At 39.7% G+C, this 20,115-nt stretch overlaps 1 protein-coding gene across 4 annotated transcripts in view; it reads right to left on the bottom strand.

Moving 5' to 3' along the window:
• LOC130171589 (mannosyl-oligosaccharide 1,2-alpha-mannosidase IA) overlaps nt 1-20,115 on the bottom strand; it is a 183,880-nt gene that overhangs the window by 45,492 nt on the left and 118,273 nt on the right. For all 4 annotated transcript variants that reach the window (XM_056379644.1, XM_056379645.1, XM_056379646.1 and 1 more), the window contains one exon: nt 15,382-15,462. In XM_056379644.1, the coding sequence (XP_056235619.1) occupies nt 15,382-15,462 (81 nt within the window). The remainder of the gene's footprint in view (nt 1-15,381; nt 15,463-20,115) is intronic.

Here is a 20,115-nt window from a genome sequence, read left to right as displayed (position 1 = left end):
AACAGAAATATTTTTCACACACCCTTCTCCTGTAAGGACTAGTAACACAAACAACCTAAATAGCTGCATAATCAGTTAAATGATGGACTATCTTTAGGTTTTGGACTGTTGGTCAGACAAAACAAGACATCTGAAAACATTACTTTGGAAATTGTAAAGGGTATTTGTCACTTTTCTCAGGCATTTTACAGACCAAAGGATTAATCGAGAAAATAATCCTCAGATTAATCAATAATTAAAATAATTGTTTGTGGCGACTCTGTTCCTGATCAATTGTTGGTATCAGCTTTATTTATCCTCATTTTTACCATTGTTGTTTGTAGTGCTGCATCTAACAATTACTTTCATTATCTATCATTTCATTATTAGGAAATAAGCGACTGTTTGAGTATCAGTCGCTTTGTTTGGAATATAAAATGTCAGAAAATTGATTAAAGTACCTGTCACAGTTTCCTGAAGTCCAGTGTCTTCAAATTGCCTTTGACTAAGACTCTAACACTAACACTTTCCTTACTATTGTCTCTGATATTAACCGATTACATTTCTAGTCTTTCGACTAATTGATTAATCAATTGATTTGGCTCTACCTTAAATATGGTATCCTCAAATACAGTATTACAACACAAAAAACTACGGCTTGAAGCTGAAGTTGAATCAACACCTCTCTGAAGCTTTACAACTGCAGTACAATATGGCTGATATGGTTTTTATACTGATTTCAACACAGTGTGCAGGTGCTGTATCTTATTTACAACTGTATGTGCAACATGTGTGACAACACGAGCTGTACTTTGTGTGAGTATATGTACCTGTAAATGGGAAACTGCAAATTGCTTTCAAAAGAACACGTGTACTGTACTCTTCAACCTTTTCCTGGAATTACAAAGCGACGTGGCTGCACAGCTTTGATTTTCTTGCATGACTACGCAGGTAGACCTCAGGTTGTGACTGGTAGGCGAATTTATTTCAAAACCCCAGCACTGACTGTTGCTAGGCACAGATGAAAAACACTCTGGATTTATTTTTTTGAGCATTTGTTTTTTTTTTGCTGCCATCAAAGTGTGATCTGTGCTTGCCATAACTAAATGTGTTGTCTGACTTCAATCAGACCACCTACAGTGATGATACAGACTGTAGATCACAGTCATACAGGCTGATCATGAGCTGCGTGACACCAGCTGCATGTCGACAGCAGCAGCAGTGAGACATCAGTCAACTGACGGCCATACTTGGCCTTGCTGCTCACTAAAACACAAATTGCTCCATGGGACTGTGAATATTAAAAGCATTTCGTGCAGAGAATCAAATCAAGCAGATGAATTCGCAATAGGAATTATAAATCCACTTGCAAAGCGCCATAGAGCAATCAATCATGGGGAAATCGCAGAAGAAAAGTCTATTCTTTAATCTCATCCCTTCATCCCGATGGACTGCAGCACCGCAACAGATAACTGAGATGAAAGAAAAAAAATAACAAAGAGATTCATATTAGCAGATAAAAAAAGAGTTGGGAAGGAACAATATTTCATTTTTATACAGGAAACAGGATTATAATTTATCGTCAGAGTACAGATGGAAGCTTTCTTTGAAAAAGCCCGGGAGAGTTTCTGTGTGAATGCTTCTGCCTCATGCGGCCGTGAGGGACCATGAACTCAGATTCGAGAGATATAACAAAAACGGTCATTGTAAAGGCCGAAGGGGTGCAAAAGCCTGGAGGAGGGCACATATTTGTCCTGCTCGGTTCATCAGACATAGTGTTTTGATTGGTGGTGTACTGTATGTGATCTTAAATTGCCCGCACAGGCTAAAGAAAAAGTGAGAGATAGAGAGAAAGAACTCTGTCACCCAAGCACTAAGATGTATGAACTCCCCGAGCTGAAGGCGTGCTGTGAACACAGACGCTCCCACAGGCCCGGGGGGGACACTCTGTTTACGTCCCCCCTCTTTCCTCAGACGCACAGGGAAGCGTTACTACCTCGGGTGGAGTTTGTGAGCTGACTCCTTTATCCCAGAGCAATCTCACTTTGTTTGCAAGTAGCACCCCTTTTCTGGAGAATACAATAGGGCGGAGGCACGCATTCAGCTGGCAGGGACATGGAGTAATGTTATAACCAAGATAAAGCTGAGGAGAGAAAAGGGACAGAAATAAGATGTAAAGAAAAGAAAAGAAGGGGGTGAAAATAGAGTTCAAGCAAAGCCTAACTTAATGTTGCAAGTCATGGCTGCAACTTTGGCGCAAACTCAATATCATTTTTTTATACTTGACAGTATATCATCATTGCATCTCTCAGGAACCGCTGTCCAGACGCATCCTTTTGATTGACAGCTGAAGGACGTCTCAGCAGCAGCTGCAAGACTGAGCTCCATTACCCACACAGCAAGCAAAAGGACATGCACTGCAGCCGTAATGATACATTTAAGCCGGGAAGGGGCTATTCGTTTGGTGAGGAGGAGCAAGGAACTGCCAGCCCGGTCCTGACGGCTGTTCATCCTCCCCGATCATCAGCTCTGAGGGGAGTGCTACCAAATCTCTGCTTGCATGACTACTAAGGGGCCTGGTCCATTAGCTAATTGTGTTACACTTAATATGAAGAAACAGATCAATTACCACCTCCGCCTGGGATCAAGATAATGTGTGTTTCAATGCGTGTGTGTGTATGTGTGTGTGGGTGTCTGCATGTACCCGTGTATGTGTTATTGTGTGCATTGTGGCTGGAGGTTAGCTGTTCCACACACACAAAGCTATAGTTGTCTGTGGTGAGAATGTTAAGCCAATAATTTACCTGAGCTGTTACACGGATGTGCAGCTTCCTCCAGGGAAGAAGTGAGGATGATAAATAATTGAATTTCCCCAGGCTACGAATGGGGAGATTTCATTCATTATTTATCATCTAATTGATGACTGCAAGTAGGCTTTCTAACCTGTCGCACAATTAACTTGCTGCTTTTTATGCGCCTAATTAATGGCCACTGCAGCTTCATGAAAAACACACACTCAATTACATTTGGAATTGAAAAGCTGTGGCAGTTGGTTCTGTATCGCTGTGCTGGGACAGAACAAAAACATTAATCAGCTCAAATGGAATTCAATAAGACAGACTTAGTCTTCTCGACCAAATTGGGCAATTTTTCATATTGTTGTCATACTGCCTCTGTGGTAATATTACAGCTCAAGTTTTCCTCTTGACCCAAAATCCACTTTGAATCAGCTTAACTGTCAACAATCTTTGCTGCTCTGCTCCAGCTTGTTTGCTCTGAGGCTGCAACTGTCCTGTCCCCTGTTCTGGCTCCTCTTTGTGACACTGTTATTTATTCAATGTGCTGCAGATTTCTTATTTGGTGAGGAGTTATTGTTTTGTACACAAACAATACATGCACACAGAAACACACAAAGATGCATAAACTCACACTGGCACATGTGTTTATCTCTCTAGCTTACTTTTAGAGAGGCCGCCACCCAAACCAATTCCATGAGGTCTTGCTTTGAATAAAAAGCGGTGATGGCCAACACTGTCTGAATTAAAAATACCCTCTTGGCAGGATGAGCCACAGTGTGTGTTTAGGCTTGAAAAACCTTTCGATTCAAATGTCCATGTATCTCTGTTTCCTTTCAGCTTCAACAAAACCATAAGCAAGACCCCTGGCAAAACTTTAATGCGCTCTATTTTTCATATCCTAACTCGATATCATTGCTGGCTCCTTCACAACTCATCTACTCACACTGAATTCACAAAAATATGAAAAAAACACTTTGGAAAATATACAAACCAAATGAAACAACAATGTCGGGTTCAACACATTTAGATGCTGAGCCATCACATCTTCTATTTTGATAAGCTTTGCTTAATAACGAGAGTTTCTTTTTTCTTTTGTTTTTCTTCATGTATTTACTGTGACTACAAATCTACATGATCTGTGTTCATAAGTCTTTAAACCTCTCTGGCGACAAATCAGCCACCAGTCGCACTGCACACAGACACTCTGCTTCCAGGAAGGCATTGATTGCAGCTGAAGCCACCAGCCATCACTGTAAAAGCCAGCTTGTTGACCCTTTAAATAATGCTGTATAGCATACTGAGGCAATATCCTCTTCTGCTGAAACAAATTTTTGTCTTTGCATCCAAAAGCAATCCTTGCCTTTGGTGGGGAAAAAGTTAAAATTTTTTTAAGATAAGAATAGTTTTTAATTCACATTTCGTTCCGTATACTGACAATCAAAAGTATATTCTGAATACTTGGATTTTGTTTAAATGTCTTCAGTTCATCCTCAACTGTACAAACGGGCTCTTTTTCTCTCCTTTAATTGCTGATGGACAGAGAGGTGCATTGAAGCCTGTAAATAAGGCCCCAGGGCTGTGAGCTATACAGAGTCTGAAAAGGCCTGGATGCTACAAGGCTGACATCATTAAGAACTGCCTAACGATCCCCTGGATTTGATTTGTTTGGCCTGTGTCGCGTCCTTTCGGACTGGAATGACTTGTGAAAGAAAAAAAAAAAAGAAAAAAAAATCATCAGTCTCTCAACAGGGCTTCTATTGAGGTTTGGGCTCGTTTGGGCTGATGCCAAAGCTCTCCCAGGCTGAGTCCAATTACTTCACCAAGAATGTTATGTACTGCTAAAAAAGACTAATTGAAGGGTTTATACAAGAAGAGAACTAATAGGCTGATTCAGAGAAGGTGGGGACACATGAAGGGCAATGATATAAAGAAAAGAGAAGGATCCTGTGTTTTTCTAGGAGCTTAAAAACACTATTCACGTTTTTAATTGTGTAATAATTCAAGCAGGCAGAGAGACATATCCTTGGAAGCTCAGCTTGGCTGCAGTTCTGGCAAAAAAAAAGCCGCTAGCTTATTGCTGAGTGACAGATTTATTCAGAGAGTGAGTTATTATTAGCCAACTGTACAAGACCCAAACAAATATTAAATAAGCTGGATGCTCTGGTGCATTTAACATTTGAACAAGCTATAATGCAAGATGTGTGAGCTGCTGGTTATGAGATGTTGTTCTTATCCAGTGCTTCTTAATTCCATAATAAAACTAAAAGATGTAAGAGTGGAGCGGAGCACAGTTATTTTAACTCTGCACAAATGGGATTAGGTGTTTGTACACAGAGCAGAATGGAGGTTTGGGATAGGGAGCTTTCCTTTCACGGCTAAGCCTGCGGCAGGGACTATGGAGCGCGGCAGGTTACTGTGCGATTATGATGATTCACTTTGATCTGAGGAAATGAAATTTCTTCTAAAAGCGCGTTTCGGCTCTTCAGCTCTTCGGCAAAAGGAGACAAACAGATAAAATGCCCAGGCAGGTACACTGCTCACATACAGGCAGCAGGACACACACATACATGAAAATGATACAAGCACAAAGGTGTGTGTTCGGCTCATTCACACTTACTGCACTAATTTATCTTACCCAACTTCAGTGTTAAGCTATTGTAATGCCAGAGTTATAAAGTATGAGGCTTGGGCTAAATGGATTCGATTCCAGTTTTCTATTCGCAAAGCAGAAAAATCAGCTAAGACTTGCAGAAGGCAGCCAAATGCCAATATCTAGCAGTTCTTCTTTACTCTTGGTTCTTCTGGAACCAATGAAGCGCTAGTTTTACTTAAAAAAAAAATTCAATACAGTTGCTGATTAACTTTCTGTCGATCAGTTATTCGATTAATTGACTAATTGTTGCATCTCTAACTGAGATACATGAAGGAAAATTATATTCAAATCTACTTATGATACCACAATTAACTGACACATGATATACCAACTAAACCACATATAGAGATTGTCAAATGCTAACATGCTCACAATAACAATCCTAATATCCTGATCATGAGCAGGTATGATGTTTTCCATGTTCCCCATCTTTGTTTAGTGTGTTAGCATTGTGACATTTGCTAATTAACATAAAACACAAAGTCCAGCTGAGGCAGGTGGGGATGCCGCTGGTTAAGCGATATTGGACTAATTCAAATTTTCACCTAATGGTGCTGCTGGAGTAAAGAAGTCAGGAGAGGTTATTACAATTCATCCTGTGGGGCACTTGAATGTCTTTACCAAATTTCATGCCAATTCATCCCACTGTTGTTGATGGATAGACTGATATTGCCATTCCTAAAGCCATGCTGCTAGCATGGCTAAAAACATATCAATCACAATCATTATTTAACATAAAGCTGTTGTATTTTTAGGACGGCAGCATGACATTAAAAAACTGTAACAGATATTTTCAATTACGCGAAGTTATCCCACATATTATCTTAAATCACAGTAGGCACTAGTCTTCTCACCACGGACATACTCAGCATCATCTTCACAATAAATAATTTCCATCTACAATCTCCCCCACCTGCACTGGCTAAGCATATACAGTATCTCCCATTTCACCCAGACTTCATTTTCCCATCTTCCTTTGCCTCTCAGCACAGCTTATATAAGAGGCAGCCGGTGTGATGGGGGATGGGGTGTCCCTGTCTCTCCCTAAAGGACAGCTGAAAAGTGATCCATGCACAATCTGATGAATATCACCACTCACTGGACCACTGAGGCTCAGATTTATTCAGCTGGCTCCCCATATGCAGTAATTGATTGTACTGTAAAAAAAAAAAAAAAAAAGTCACCTGGTATAAATTTATCTTCACTACAGTGTAACCCTTTCCGCTAGGATGCACGGCAGGGTGGGTGATATATTTTCTCTATTGCCAGCTGCTGCAGTGGGTGATGGGAAAGGAATGAAAGTAGCAGACGGACCAAAAGGGCTGTCATTGGCTGTTTAAGCTCAAACAAAGGGAAAGTTATCCACAGTTAGACCCGTGTAGCACGGACGCTGAACTTGATTTCTGGTCAGATTTAAAGAAAAAAAAAAAAAAAAAAATTATTTCAATGATTTTTGAGCAATATTTTTAAAGAGAAAGTCCAAGAGATACCAGAGCGTGCCAGTACTGAACCACTATTGAAGATCTGCTGCAGGAAGATTGACACAGGGAATAATGTGAGATACTCCCACAGCGAACAAAGCATGCAGTGCAGCTTTTCAATATGGCAAAGCTACAAATCTGCAAGGAGCAACGGGCAAAACTCCTAAAATACAGATCTACCAAACTGACAGAAACAGATGTAAAAAAAAAAAAAAAAAAAAAAAAGATGTAATTGCACCCGAGTGCCTGTGCAAAAAATTTATTCAGATCACATTATGTTTATGAATCAGTGGCACAAAGTTCAAAGCACACAGTCAGTGCTGCGTGCTGCAGGTGCATATGGCCTGAGAGCTGACATTTGGGAAATACTGTGGCCAGGGGCGAATGACGCAACTGCAGCACGTTTGGAAATGAGGTCAAATTAGGAGGAAACATTACCAGAAGGTGTGGTGGGGCCTGGCATCAGCCATGACTAAGCAAATTACCTGTTTTTTGGGGGTTTTTTTGTTCCTTTAAAAGCATGGTGCTTTGTGTCACAGCACTTTGATGTCCCTGAGTGGGAGGGACAGAATCACCATTGAGTACCACAAATTAAATTAGCTTAAAGGAGATGTTTGATGTCACTCTGGTACTAAGTGAAATGTTTAATGGAAAAGAAAAAATAAAAACAGTTCAGTGACTTCGTGTGTAGACTCAAACACAACGAGCCACAGATGTCACTTTTTCTACAGAGACTTGACAGCATCCATTTGTCAATCTTTACCATCCATACAAGAAGCAAGTCTCCCTGAAATGATGCACTGTATAAAACCAATTTGTTTTCCAATAATGCTGTGATGGAAAATGCAACTGCTGCCTGGATTTGGCAATTCAATATGTATTTGTTGCTGCAAATTAGTATACAAACATAAGTCCTAGGAGATAAGGTTAGAAGGAGTAGTATGTGTACACCATCGCACATGCTGACAGTTGTACGTTTAATGACTATAAGTCACATCACAACAACACATGCATATAACCAAGCACTTATCTTTATCTAAGTCAAGTTTGCCAACATGTTCCCAACAAACAGTTTCTGAGCTCTTGAATAACATGTGTTCATGCAGACATTGTTTGTTTAATCTGGGAAGGATATAGCACATGCTTGTGCCATAGCAGGCAGGCAGCACAAACACAAAATCTAATTTTTCCTCATGTGCTGCAGTCTTATCTTTTGACATCAGAACAGCACTGAAATCTCTGCTGCATCACTCCTTCCACTTCAACATATTGAAGCTAAAAATTTTCAGCAAGTCACAAAATTTCATACAAGCATGGGCGACAAATCATCTGGGTATGCCAAAGAAATACATCTTCACCAGCACACAGCAGGCAACAGCGTGCACTATAATGGAAATACACCCAGAGGGTTGAATACTTGAGTAATTTCATTCTATCAATTAATCACATTTTCAGAAATGTTTACACCATGTTTCGTTTATCTTAATATAAATATATGAATTATAAAAAATAAAAACATCTCAGTAAAACACATTATAAAATTCAGCTGCATCCCCACATGAAAATGTCAGGGGAGTTGGAAATTTTCTGGAGGCGCTGGAAGAATGAGAGACGCAGACAGAAAGAAAGACAAGACATGCTGGCACATGTACAGAGATAGATCACTTTCATATTCCTCCTGCGTATCAGGTTGTGATTGAGTTTTAAGACATACTGGTCGACATTAGCCGCGTTATGAATATCAATTTGCTCCGCAGGATCTTCTCAAGCAGGCGACTAAAGGTCAAATCATTCATTCTAAGAGCAAACTTTGTTCCTCTGTTAATACATGCAGCACACACTGCAAGCTAAAGTGACAACCGAGTTACCCTCGGCACTTAATGATGCGAGTTAATGATGCTGTGACAGAGAGGAAAACATCGAAATAATGAAAAATAAATAAACTGTAATCTCTGAGAAGTTTACAATTTATAGCATTTTTCTCAAAGTGATGTGTGTGATATTTATATTGTCTGTATGTGAGTGCGCTCTCCTGTGATATGACCCAAAAAAAAAAAAAAAAAAAATATTTGGAGACAGAAGTGGGTCACCCAAATTAGAAGGAAAACAACATGGACTGGTGCAAACATCATACCCCTCAAATACCACATTCTCTCACAAAGAAACATCTAAAATTACATTTTTTATATGATGTCACCAGAATTAACTAAGACCTTCAGGCCATAAACAAATATTAAAGTTTATGAACTTTAGTGGAGGAAAAAACAAAGCCTAGTGTGTCACAGTGTCTTAATGTTCAGCTGTAGTGCTGCAGAGTAGAAAAGGTTAGAGTTGTGGGCCTTACATTTTCTCTCAACATTCATAAACAGGTCATCCGTCGTCCCAGAGACATGTAAAAGAGGTGGATTGAGGACCACCAGCGAAGTTAGAGGCATGGATGTGATTGTGTGATTGACCCAGAATAGAAATAACCAGCTAACAAGATAAGAAAAGCGTTTATTTCCTCCCAAGGAGAACCACAGCAGCATTTCAGTTCTCGGAAAACATACGTCTTTATATCAGTAGCTGTGCCTAGTCTTGCAGAAAGCTTTTTTTTTTTTAGAAAGAGAGCTTTGACCTTTATTTGTTGGCCTGACAGGATTTTGCAGAATAAAATGAGGTTCATAATGTGGCTGCTACCAGTGATTGTAATGTCTGACTCCTAATCCTTACCTGCCTACAGCACAAAAATATGAACCCTCTCTCTCTTTGGCTCTTTTCTGTTTATTCCTCTCTCTTTATTCTGTCTTTCACCCTCTCACTATCATTTTTCCCAGCCTCTCTCTGGCTTTCTATTTCTCTTTCCTGCCCTTTCTTTGACTTGCCTGCTTTCCCTCTTTGCCTATTTACCTCTCCACTCTCTTCACTCTCCTTCCCAGCAGTCTGTCTTTATTCTTCTCTGCAACTTTCATGGGCAGAAAGAGTCCGTCACACATGGGAGAGGACCAATTACATGGGGAGTTTAGGGGCCCTTCCCCAGAAAAAACGGAATTTCTAATAACATATTTCTCAAATTCCACTTAATCTGCCATGATCAAGTTGTTGTTGTGACCACAAAAAATGTAATGAGACAACTAATGATTTATCTAGCTCAGATGATAATTTAACATGATGCACGCACAGCATATTAGAAATGATCTTTATTTTTATTTTCTGTGTAACTCTTGCTACATATTCTGTATACCTCTTGAGTGAGAGTCAGTCTCAAGCTGTTTATCTTCATAAATAAATCATGAGCATATGCACCCACCCATCCATCATAAACAAAGGGACTGACAGCTGTCTATCATCATCTGGTCTGCTGGAGGATTCTACTTCTCTAAACAACAGGAGAACTGCAGTTGGAAACCCCTTGAGATGTGGAGAAAACTATATTCAAAATTTACCTGGCTGATGGATTGTCACTGGCCAAACAAGCAGCAGTCTGTACCGGGAAACTCATTATAAAAAATAAAAAAAAAGACCAGTCACCATCTTTTGACAAAGTTTGCCATAAATTCAGCAGTCTTACCTTCCTAAAGCTTGTTACAATTTTACCTCTCATTCATCCATTCACACACACAATGACACACAGGTGACACATGCTACCAAGCAAGGCACTGGCCTAAACATCTGGAGCAATTAAGGGTTAAGTGTCTTGCCCAAGGTTGTCCACCTCAACATGTGGACAGGCGGATTGAGCCACCAATCCTGTGATTACTGGATGGTCAGCTCTACCTGCATGTCACCTCAGTTATTGACTAAATAACTGGCAAAAACATTTTCTTTTCAGCTTGTGTTTCAGTCAGGTGGATTCCCCGCTATAGGATAATTATGAAGCCAAGTTGTTAAGGCAGCAGCAGAATTTGTTCCTGTTATCTTTAAACTTTTGGCTTGTTGTTTACCAGAACAAAACTATAATAATAAACAAAAATTACTTTTCTTCCACTTTTAGTGCAATCAATGAACTTTTATTTAGTGTCATTTAGCTTGAAAATACTGCTTTATTAGAGATAGTATGCTATGAGTGAATGTCATAGTATTATATACCATAGCATTAAAGAGGATAAATTAGTTTAGGGACATTCAACCCCTCGTCCGGCCCTATAGATATACTGCTAATGACATCATCCTTTATTTCTTTCCATCTTTTATACTCTCTGTCTCTTGTCCTTCCCCACTCCTTCTGCCTCTCTATATCACCTTCTCATGTACTCTCATCTTTGCTGATCAGCATATGAAAACACTTCTTCTTTCCTACCCACCTCTCCTGTACCCCCTCTCCCTCATCTCCTCTTTCCTCTTGCTTGATGAGCATATGAACACACGTCTTTCCTCTCCTCTGCCGGCTGCTGCCTCCCTCTGTCCCTGCTGCTTCGGCTCAGCCCACAGGCAATTTTCACACAAGGCTGATTGAATTCACCCCCCCCCCCCAACACACACACACACACACACACACACACCCTTTTTCTTCACTGTTCTCTGTTCTTGCAAAGGGAAAGGGATGAGAAAACAAGGTCTTAACACCACACACATTTATATGCATATAAATGGACACTGACAAATGAAACACACACTGCGCACACACACACACAGGGTTGCATGTAGGCATACAGGCAGTGGAGAAACGGAGGTTGAATTAACATAAAAATCACACATGTTCTTATATGGAGGTGAAGAGAGGGGCACATGGAATATGCACAAGCACCTGAAAAGTCCCACATGGTAATGCAAATATGTACTGAGGCAAACTACATACAAACTGATCCCACGATAAACACCCCCAGAGCTTATATGGAGCTGAGGACGTGTTTGCAGGAAAATACATGTGAACATTTAAGTTTTTGATGAAAGTTGTTTTAAATTTATTGACAACAACTTTAATAGTCAATTAATCATTTAAGTCATTTATGAAATACAGGTGCAAGCTTCAGAAATGTGTGCTGCTTTCTGAACTTGGATTTTTGTATTGAGTTCAACTTTGGTGAGTCCAAAATGGAGGAAGCTATTAGAGCTAATTAGCCCTGTGGCACCATATATTTTATTACATTTCTTCTGTTAATGTAAAAAACTGCTCCACAAAATGCAGAATGGTTTGCAGATGGTTATGAGACTGGAGAAGATGGTATGGAGTAAAGTGTGAATGTCTAAATAAGCTTGTTAGCCAAGAGCTGTTTTCCCTCTTCAGTAATAACTCTTAATACCAAGTACAAGACAGCAGGAGGGTGTAAATGGCACAGTACAGAGAAAATATAAAGTAGCTTGGACAGGTAGTTATTCTGTCTGACTAGTGTTCACATGTTGCTGGCTAGCTAGCATGTTAGCTTCTAGCTTGCCAGCTATACAACTAACAAAGAAACAGCATTCACAAAATTACATCCAGCTGTTAAGTCCTCCATAGCAAGTATAACACTTTAAGTAATCTAGTAGACATACACAAAGTCCACATGAGTAGTAAGAGCAAGAGCAGCCCAACAGTAAAAATTAATAATGTTGTATGAGCAACATATTAGCCGCAGACTGCTAGTGTAATGATTACCTTGGTTAGAACTAATTTGATAGCAGGAAAACTAAATTATAGTTACAAATCACAAATGAGCAGTAATGAAAAGGCCTAATAATAATATAATAATAATGTTGCTGCAATGGCAATTGTGGTGAGTAGTAAAACATCACCTTTAAATTTTTCTGACAAATCTGACAAAATGGTGGCTGTAGCAATGTCAGTTAAACTGCCAGTAGGTTGCAACTACCAAAAATTTTGATGGGCATTTGTCACTATTTTATGACTTTTTAAACACTAAACAATCAAACAATTAATAATGAGAAAATGAAATAGGTAATGACAATAGTTGTTGCAGCCTTAGGTTATAGACATATAGCTATACAGGTAGACACACCACAGCAAAACCCAGACATCTAACGCCTAAAGTAATATCCACTTCTGTCAGAGCAATTTGGCCTGGCTAGGTGTGTGTGACGGTGAATGATGAAAGAGCAGAAAAAGGATCAGAGGTGGCAGCGACCGGACTCGTTTGAACAAGACGTTTAACCTGGGGACTGCTTCCATAAAGACTAGCCATTATCCTTCTGGGGCCTCAAGAAAACACACATATAAACAGTACACACACGGTCAAAACAACAGGAGATTATTAATGGTCAGGTGCTGTTCCAGTTCTGCTCCAAGCACTTCTCCTTCAAACTGCATCCCGCGAGGAGCCATAATCATCATCCGCTCCCCAGCAATCATTTACAGCGGCACCAGCTGCCCAATGTCCTCTGGTCAAACTGAATCCACAATCTCATAATAGTCACTTTCAGTGTATCTCAGGTGATTTAAGTCTCTGCAGCGGTGACAGACCTTCAAACTGTTGGTTTCATCATTCAGATGGAACAGCAGACTCAGAGCAACACAGCCTAATGGGGGAATGGAGGGGAGGGGGATCAGGTAGCCATAAATCTCACTCTCAGGGACCCTTCACAGAAAGCACATGAGTCAGCCATGTGATGGATAAATGCACCACTGTAAAGGGTATTGATACGTCCGTCAGGAAACTGAGATGGTGTGCTCCATCTCGGGAGAATGATGGTGTAGTGTAAATGGTATGAAAGTCCGAATGCAAGGGAAAGAGCGTGAGGAGAGGAGCTGCAGTTAGAGAGCAACAGCGATGGATGTCGACACTAATCACACAGACTGAGGTCAAAAAGAGTAAGATTGAATGTAGCAGTAAGGTGTCTCTTTTTACAGATTTACTTCACCCAGACTAGTTCGTACTAATGTCCTTACGTGACATGGCAAGTTGAGAGCATAGATAATACACTCTATTCTTTCTTTTCACGCTCACATCCACACACTCATATTAGATAATGTCATTATCGAAGCCATATATAGAATTTTCCATGGACCAGTGAATAAAATAGAAGAACATTTTCTGCATCGCATTATTGGGACGCAAATGTGGAATAATGGATTCAACTATGTATTGTGCTCCGGCAATGTATTCATATTTCACTCATCCAGCGATGGTGGACAATTTTTATGCTGCTCTCCCTTCAACTCGCTTGGCCTGCAAATCAATGTCTATTAGACCAACTAGAGTGTTCATATGTCACTGGATACTATCCATTAATTCTGCTTCTGCAAGGACTTCAGCCTCCTCCACTGAGGCTTTCAAAACAGGACAACAGAGTATGTTGTGTGCATTCTCCAGGAGGCTGCTACAGGCAGATGCTCATTACTGTGACACGTTGACCTCCAGTGACTTCACAATACAGTGATAATGAACTGAACCATTTGTGCTGTGTGGTTGTCACAGGCACTTTTTAAGCCTTTATTTATCCAGCCAAGGTTTACAGCGCCTCCCTTCTTCGGACAAGGCCTTGCTTCACACTCATAAAGTTTCACAGCTTCACACCTGGACGCTGTCCATCGTAACCGCAGCCGTTACACTTGGAGGGACTGTGGCTTCTTCAAGGACACAGCTGTGGTAGCTCTTCAAGCAGAGCAAAAATAATTCTTATTCATTGCCACCCAAATTTAACCATATAATTTTTAGTTGTCAGCTTGCTTCTCTCACCTCTACACAACACTGAAATACTGCAACAAAAATGCAACACAAGTAATGTAAAGTTAGAGCTGATTATTTGAAGTATTCTATTCTTTACTGACCAACAACAGCTGGTTTAACATTAGCCCCTGTGAATGCACAGGGAAGTAAAAAGAAGCTGAAGGGTTCAACCCCCACCAACTCCAACTCTGAGCTAAACCAGGTAATTTCTGAATGTGGGCCTGCTTGTGACTTATGTCAGCAAACTAGCTGAGAAAACCCACGGCATGTAAATGAGACATCCTTGCAGTTACCAGGAGATGAATTTTCTCCTCTGTGGGTAATAGCTAACCATCTATCCGAACCTCCAGCCTCTGTGACAACAAGCTAAGACATCCGGGACCAGTCCGTCAAATGAATGCAGAGAGACCCTGAACTAAACTCCCAGTAAGACAGCGAGTAAGCCAGCCCACAAATTGTCAGGTAATGGAGCGTTGAAACTCTGTAATTCAACGACTTGTGTTTCTACTGTTTATAGGACAGCAGATTTGGTCACAACAGGGCCTCGTTTACTATGTACAGCAGTCACAACAACTTCTGGATGTATCTGCTCCTTTTAAAAATCCAAACTTTTACAATCAAAATCATTAAAACTCTTATAAAAATGAGGTTTATGCATACAGTTTAGACAGCCACTATTGTTTTGGCTTAAAAAAAAAAAAAAGTAGCAGTTTGAAAATGCTTTCGTGGGCACTGACACAACATACACTCACTCATTGATGTACACAAATGCAGTCACACTCAGAGGCAGCCTCTACATCATTCAAACTGCAGGGTTGGATGGGGATAAAGGAAGCAGCAGATCTCACCAGAGAAGGGGGATAACAGACATCTATTAATCTTACCTCCTCTCCTGTCAGGTAGTACGCCGACAGCAACCCGCCGACGTAACGGATGTTCACCTCAAAGAGCGATGCTTCACCGTTCTGTTGAGCCAAGAGGGAGAGAGATCAAATTGTCAAATGTTATATTCAGCCCAGGTCTGAGTCTGTGGTGAAGCAGCACAGTGATGATTATGGATTGTAGTCATAATATGTTGTTTTTCCTACTTCATCCATGCTTTTTTTGAGTGGAAATTATTTAACAACTGGGATAGCTTGTAGATTAATTGTAAATCTCTTGGGTATAGTACAACCCAGATGTGCAGATAAATATTTCATGTCAAGCTGTTAAGTCTCTGGGAAACACAGACATGTGAAAAGAAACTGATCATATTCAGAAATGCTGATTTGCATTGAATGTTTGTTCCACAGATGTTACAGCTGCATCAGATCACGTAACATATTCAGACGCCATACTTAAGCCTGCTTTAAGGGTGAAGTTACATTTCTTTACCAGTTGAGTGTTTAGTTTTTTTCTGTTCTGGAGGAATCTTTTGCGCTTTCTGGACTTACATTAATGGGGGTCTATGGCATAGAGGAATAAGCTGTGAATAAGCTACTCAGACAACATTTATTAATAGGATCAATTCATGGTTGGTTTAGGTCTTTTCACAGAATTTGTTGACAGTAAGAAAAATATAGAAATATCTCAAGATTTTAATTGAGTTACAGCAGCCAAAATTAGCCTATAATTATCTATACTTGACAAACTACTACAATTACAAACTCTGTCAGGCATCTCATATTCTGCAGTCGTTGTCATGTACTGTTTTTTTTTTTGGGACAGGTGCACAAAGGCCATTTTCCAGTAAATCCCCTTGAAAACAGCAAATGTGCTTGCAAGCGGGTGATGTGACAGAACTACAAAACCCCTACGGATTGACTAAATGATTAACCTTATTATCCCGCTTCAGGAAATTGCAATGTATTCAAGTCTGACAGTATAACACAAGGATGATATCCAGCCAACAAAGTAGTCAGCATCTATTGCCAACATCAAAGCACCAGTATCAATGTATTTGCACAATCCTCTATGCCAGATCACCACCCCAAAATACAATATAGTTAAGAGGGATGGTTAGAGCTATAAATTCTTCTAATTAAATAAGTCCTCACTCATTATTGCTCTCATTTTACACTTGGCTTTGGTTTTGTTTTACATTAGCTGAGTTCAGTGTCTTTCTCATGGGCATTCAGGAACAGGTTGTCTGGCGGTTGATAGACACATTTACCGCTGTGGGTATAAGACTCGTGAAATTCTGCTTATGAGGCAGTCTCTCTACAAACCAGGCTCCCATGCTTCCCCCTCCTCTCTCTGCAGGCCTGTAGAAATGGAGATTCCCTCTCCAAAGAACTCAGTGGCTAGAGTCAGGCCAGCCTCAAAAAGTCAGGCCAGAAAGTTTAAGCCATGTAATCACGTTCCCCAAGTGTTTTGTTTCTTCTTTTGTCTGAGAGTCTCTTACAGCTACAAAGCAATATCGATTAACAGAGTAGGTTTACTGACTGAAGTTGAATTTTATTCAATCCCCTCTGCTGTACAATATGAAATTTCATCTGTTTATAGTTTTAGTCCAAGTGTCTTTTTTTTTTTTAACTGATTATAGTAATACTGTAAATTGTCAAATATTGGCTGGTGGCTTTGACCTTTATTTAATTAAACTGTTCAGAAAACCTCTTAGTGTTGAGTTTTACTCATGGTAACTTAATAGTGATCAAAAGAAACAGCAAAAATGAAGCAATAGCCCCCAACTAGAGAACTAGCGACACAAACTGCTCACTTTGGTGTTGTACTGATGGAATTAGTGCTATGGAAATGTAGGTTATGCCAAATTTTCTGTGTGAGCTACAAGAGTACAAGTAATTGCAACTCCACTGTGATTTTTACCCAGCCATTAATAGCAACCTGCCTAATGCTTTTTGGAAGAAATAGGAACAGTGTATCACGTCTTCTATAAAGAAACACAAAAGGGACTTTTCATCAAGCAACCCTCTCTTTTTAAACTTCTGTATGTTTTTATATAATTTAAAAGCCGGCATTTTCAACAGAAACGGTTTCAGCTCTTAACTATGTGTGCATAAACATAAATATCTAGTCTCATGGCAAAAACAAGCACAAGACGCCTGTATACCTGAAATTTTGCAGAAAAATGTAATGTTCTCAGGCTGCAACTATGAAACCTGGGAAGAAAAGAAACTGTTGTAAGTTGCTGTTTCTGTTTGCCAACATTACAAGTATTTGGTCTACGCCTTTTTCTAAATGAAATATGAAATGAGAGGTAACACTGCATGTGTCACCATAATTATTGCCTCTTACGGGAGCTGAAGGTTGAAGCAGACTGGTACTCGCCGACTTGGAGACCCATTCAGAAGGAAATTGCTATCTCAAGTGTGTATGATAAGGAAATTGTAATTGGGTGCCAGAGAGAGCAATTAGCTTCACTCTGAGGAACAGCATAGGGATGAGAAGTCACTGGCATCTGTTCAATGGTATCATTTATCTCCATATATATCTTTGCTTTAAAATATTTATAGGCTTAATCCTATTTTGCATTATTACATTTAATGTAAATCAATAATTGGCATCAATAATCATTAAATGTATTTGTCTCTTAATCTACATTTTAGATGCTGCCAGCAAAATGCTAATACAAAAATTTCCTCACATCTCAGCGGCTTGGCAACAAACACATTTTTGACAAATTGTGTTCTTTAAACGAATAGTTTTACATTTTGGAAAATTGGGAAAAAGCATAATTTTCACACTTCAGTATTTAGATTAAACATGCAGGATGAAATGTGTTAATTAGTCAGCTTTAGAGATGCTTGTAGGCACACACTTTGTTATCTAAGCTAACCGACTGCAGCTTCATATTTACCATATAGACATGAGAGCGGCATCATGTAACCTTTGGCAGAATAACAAACTATTCCTTTAACATACAGTGTCCTTGTCATGTGTTATGTAACTGTATGAATCAGGTAATAAGAGCAGGAGTGTTGTATAACCAAGGTGCTGGCTCCATTCCTGAAGTCAGCACACTGGTGACATTTCATGAGACAAAGCACTGACGCCTCTGGCAGGGTGGCCGAGCTGAGCTGTCTTGCCAACCCTGAAATGAGTGGCCCATTCAGTAATGGTACCACGATGGCAGTGATTAGGAATGGAGTGTCTATTTATCACCAGTGATCGTGGCACTCAGGAAGACAGGCAGAAAGTGCAGTGAGAGAGGACAAGTAATGCTGACAAAGGTTTTGCTAATCAGACTTTTACTTCCCAGCACAGGCCCAATAAATCACTCACCAGGCTTTGTATAAAACTTCCACTCATACTGATTCGCAGATCCAACAAATCGCGTTACAATAAAGAACACGCCTGCAGGCTCCATTTCTGATCAAAAAGGTTTTGTTGATTTCCGCTTTAGAGGAAAATGCACCAACACATTGTTAGTTGGGTAACCGTTCAGATTTGCATCTCCATTAAATCCATCAAGAAAAAAAAAAACAAAACCCAGAGGCTCTGAAAACACACAGTAAACAATACAACTCACACTTCTATCACTTCAACTCACAATCTATTAAATCATCACGTCATAATCAAGACATCAAGAAAGATTAAAAACCAAGTCAAAGTCCTCTGAGAGCCTGTTTTGATATGAACAAATACAAATTCTGCATTTATTGTAACTGAACAGAAGGTGAGTAACAGCACAGCAGACTGGATTTGACCCTAAGGCTCACTGTAAAACTGGCTGGATCTTAATGTCTTTTTCCAGCTTAACATTTGAATTTGTCCATATCAGCAGCAAATTGCTGTGTCTTTTATTAGTTATCCAAGTTTAGTTTCTGATTCAAATACAGAATAATAACACTGCAAAGCTGTCAGGGCTGGGCACTTGAGCTGTTATTTGGACAAACATATCTGGCTGATGTGGATAAATGAAATATCACAATACCCCCTTTTTTTCCCCATAAGTCTAATAAAGTTATGTAAAAGAGAACAAACTAAAATTAAATTATTTCAGTTTAAGAGATTAATTAAGTTCCTCAACATTTACTTTTCATGATGGAAAAGAAATGAATGTGGAACAGATCAAAGACAATTATAGGAAATGTCAACATAAATCATTTAGTTTCATCCAAGGTGTAAGTGCTTGGGCATTTCCCTGTCATAAGTCTAAATGTAACTGCTGGTGTTATCCCAGTATTACTCCATTTTGTATGGTTTTAGGCTTCTTTTATAGGTTGTATGTTTAATTTTCTTCACTTCAAATATATAATATATCAATCATAAGAAAATCGCAAGTGATTCCTAAAACCACATTTATGACCCCAAAAAGGCAACTGTGAAAGTAGACAACCCACACTAAGACATAAAATGAGTTCAATTTAACTGTGCTGCGGCTCCTCGAGGCACCTTTATGCACGGTGCAGCAAGCATAACTGCTCTCCTGCAAGCATGACAAAGAAATCGGGTAAAGTTAATAACACCTGTTTTTACTTTTGTCCCTCCTCACAGTAAACACAGAAGCTCCCCACCACTCCCACCCAGATGAAACTCTGCCTCCAGTTTCTCTGTCTACCTTCATTTCTCAGCCAGCTGCATTTTCACTCAACAGTGACAACAAGTCTGCATTGCAGTGTTGCACCTTTAAAACAAAACAACCTCTTACTTGCACCAACATGTTAGACATGACACTT

Source organism: Seriola aureovittata, chromosome 7 (genome assembly GCF_021018895.1).
Source record: "Seriola aureovittata isolate HTS-2021-v1 ecotype China chromosome 7, ASM2101889v1, whole genome shotgun sequence".
In the NCBI taxonomy this organism is placed as follows: Eukaryota; Metazoa; Chordata; class Actinopteri; order Carangiformes; family Carangidae; genus Seriola; species Seriola aureovittata.
Note: the sequence above shows the minus strand (reverse complement) of the source record. Positions and strands in the feature narration are given on the sequence as shown.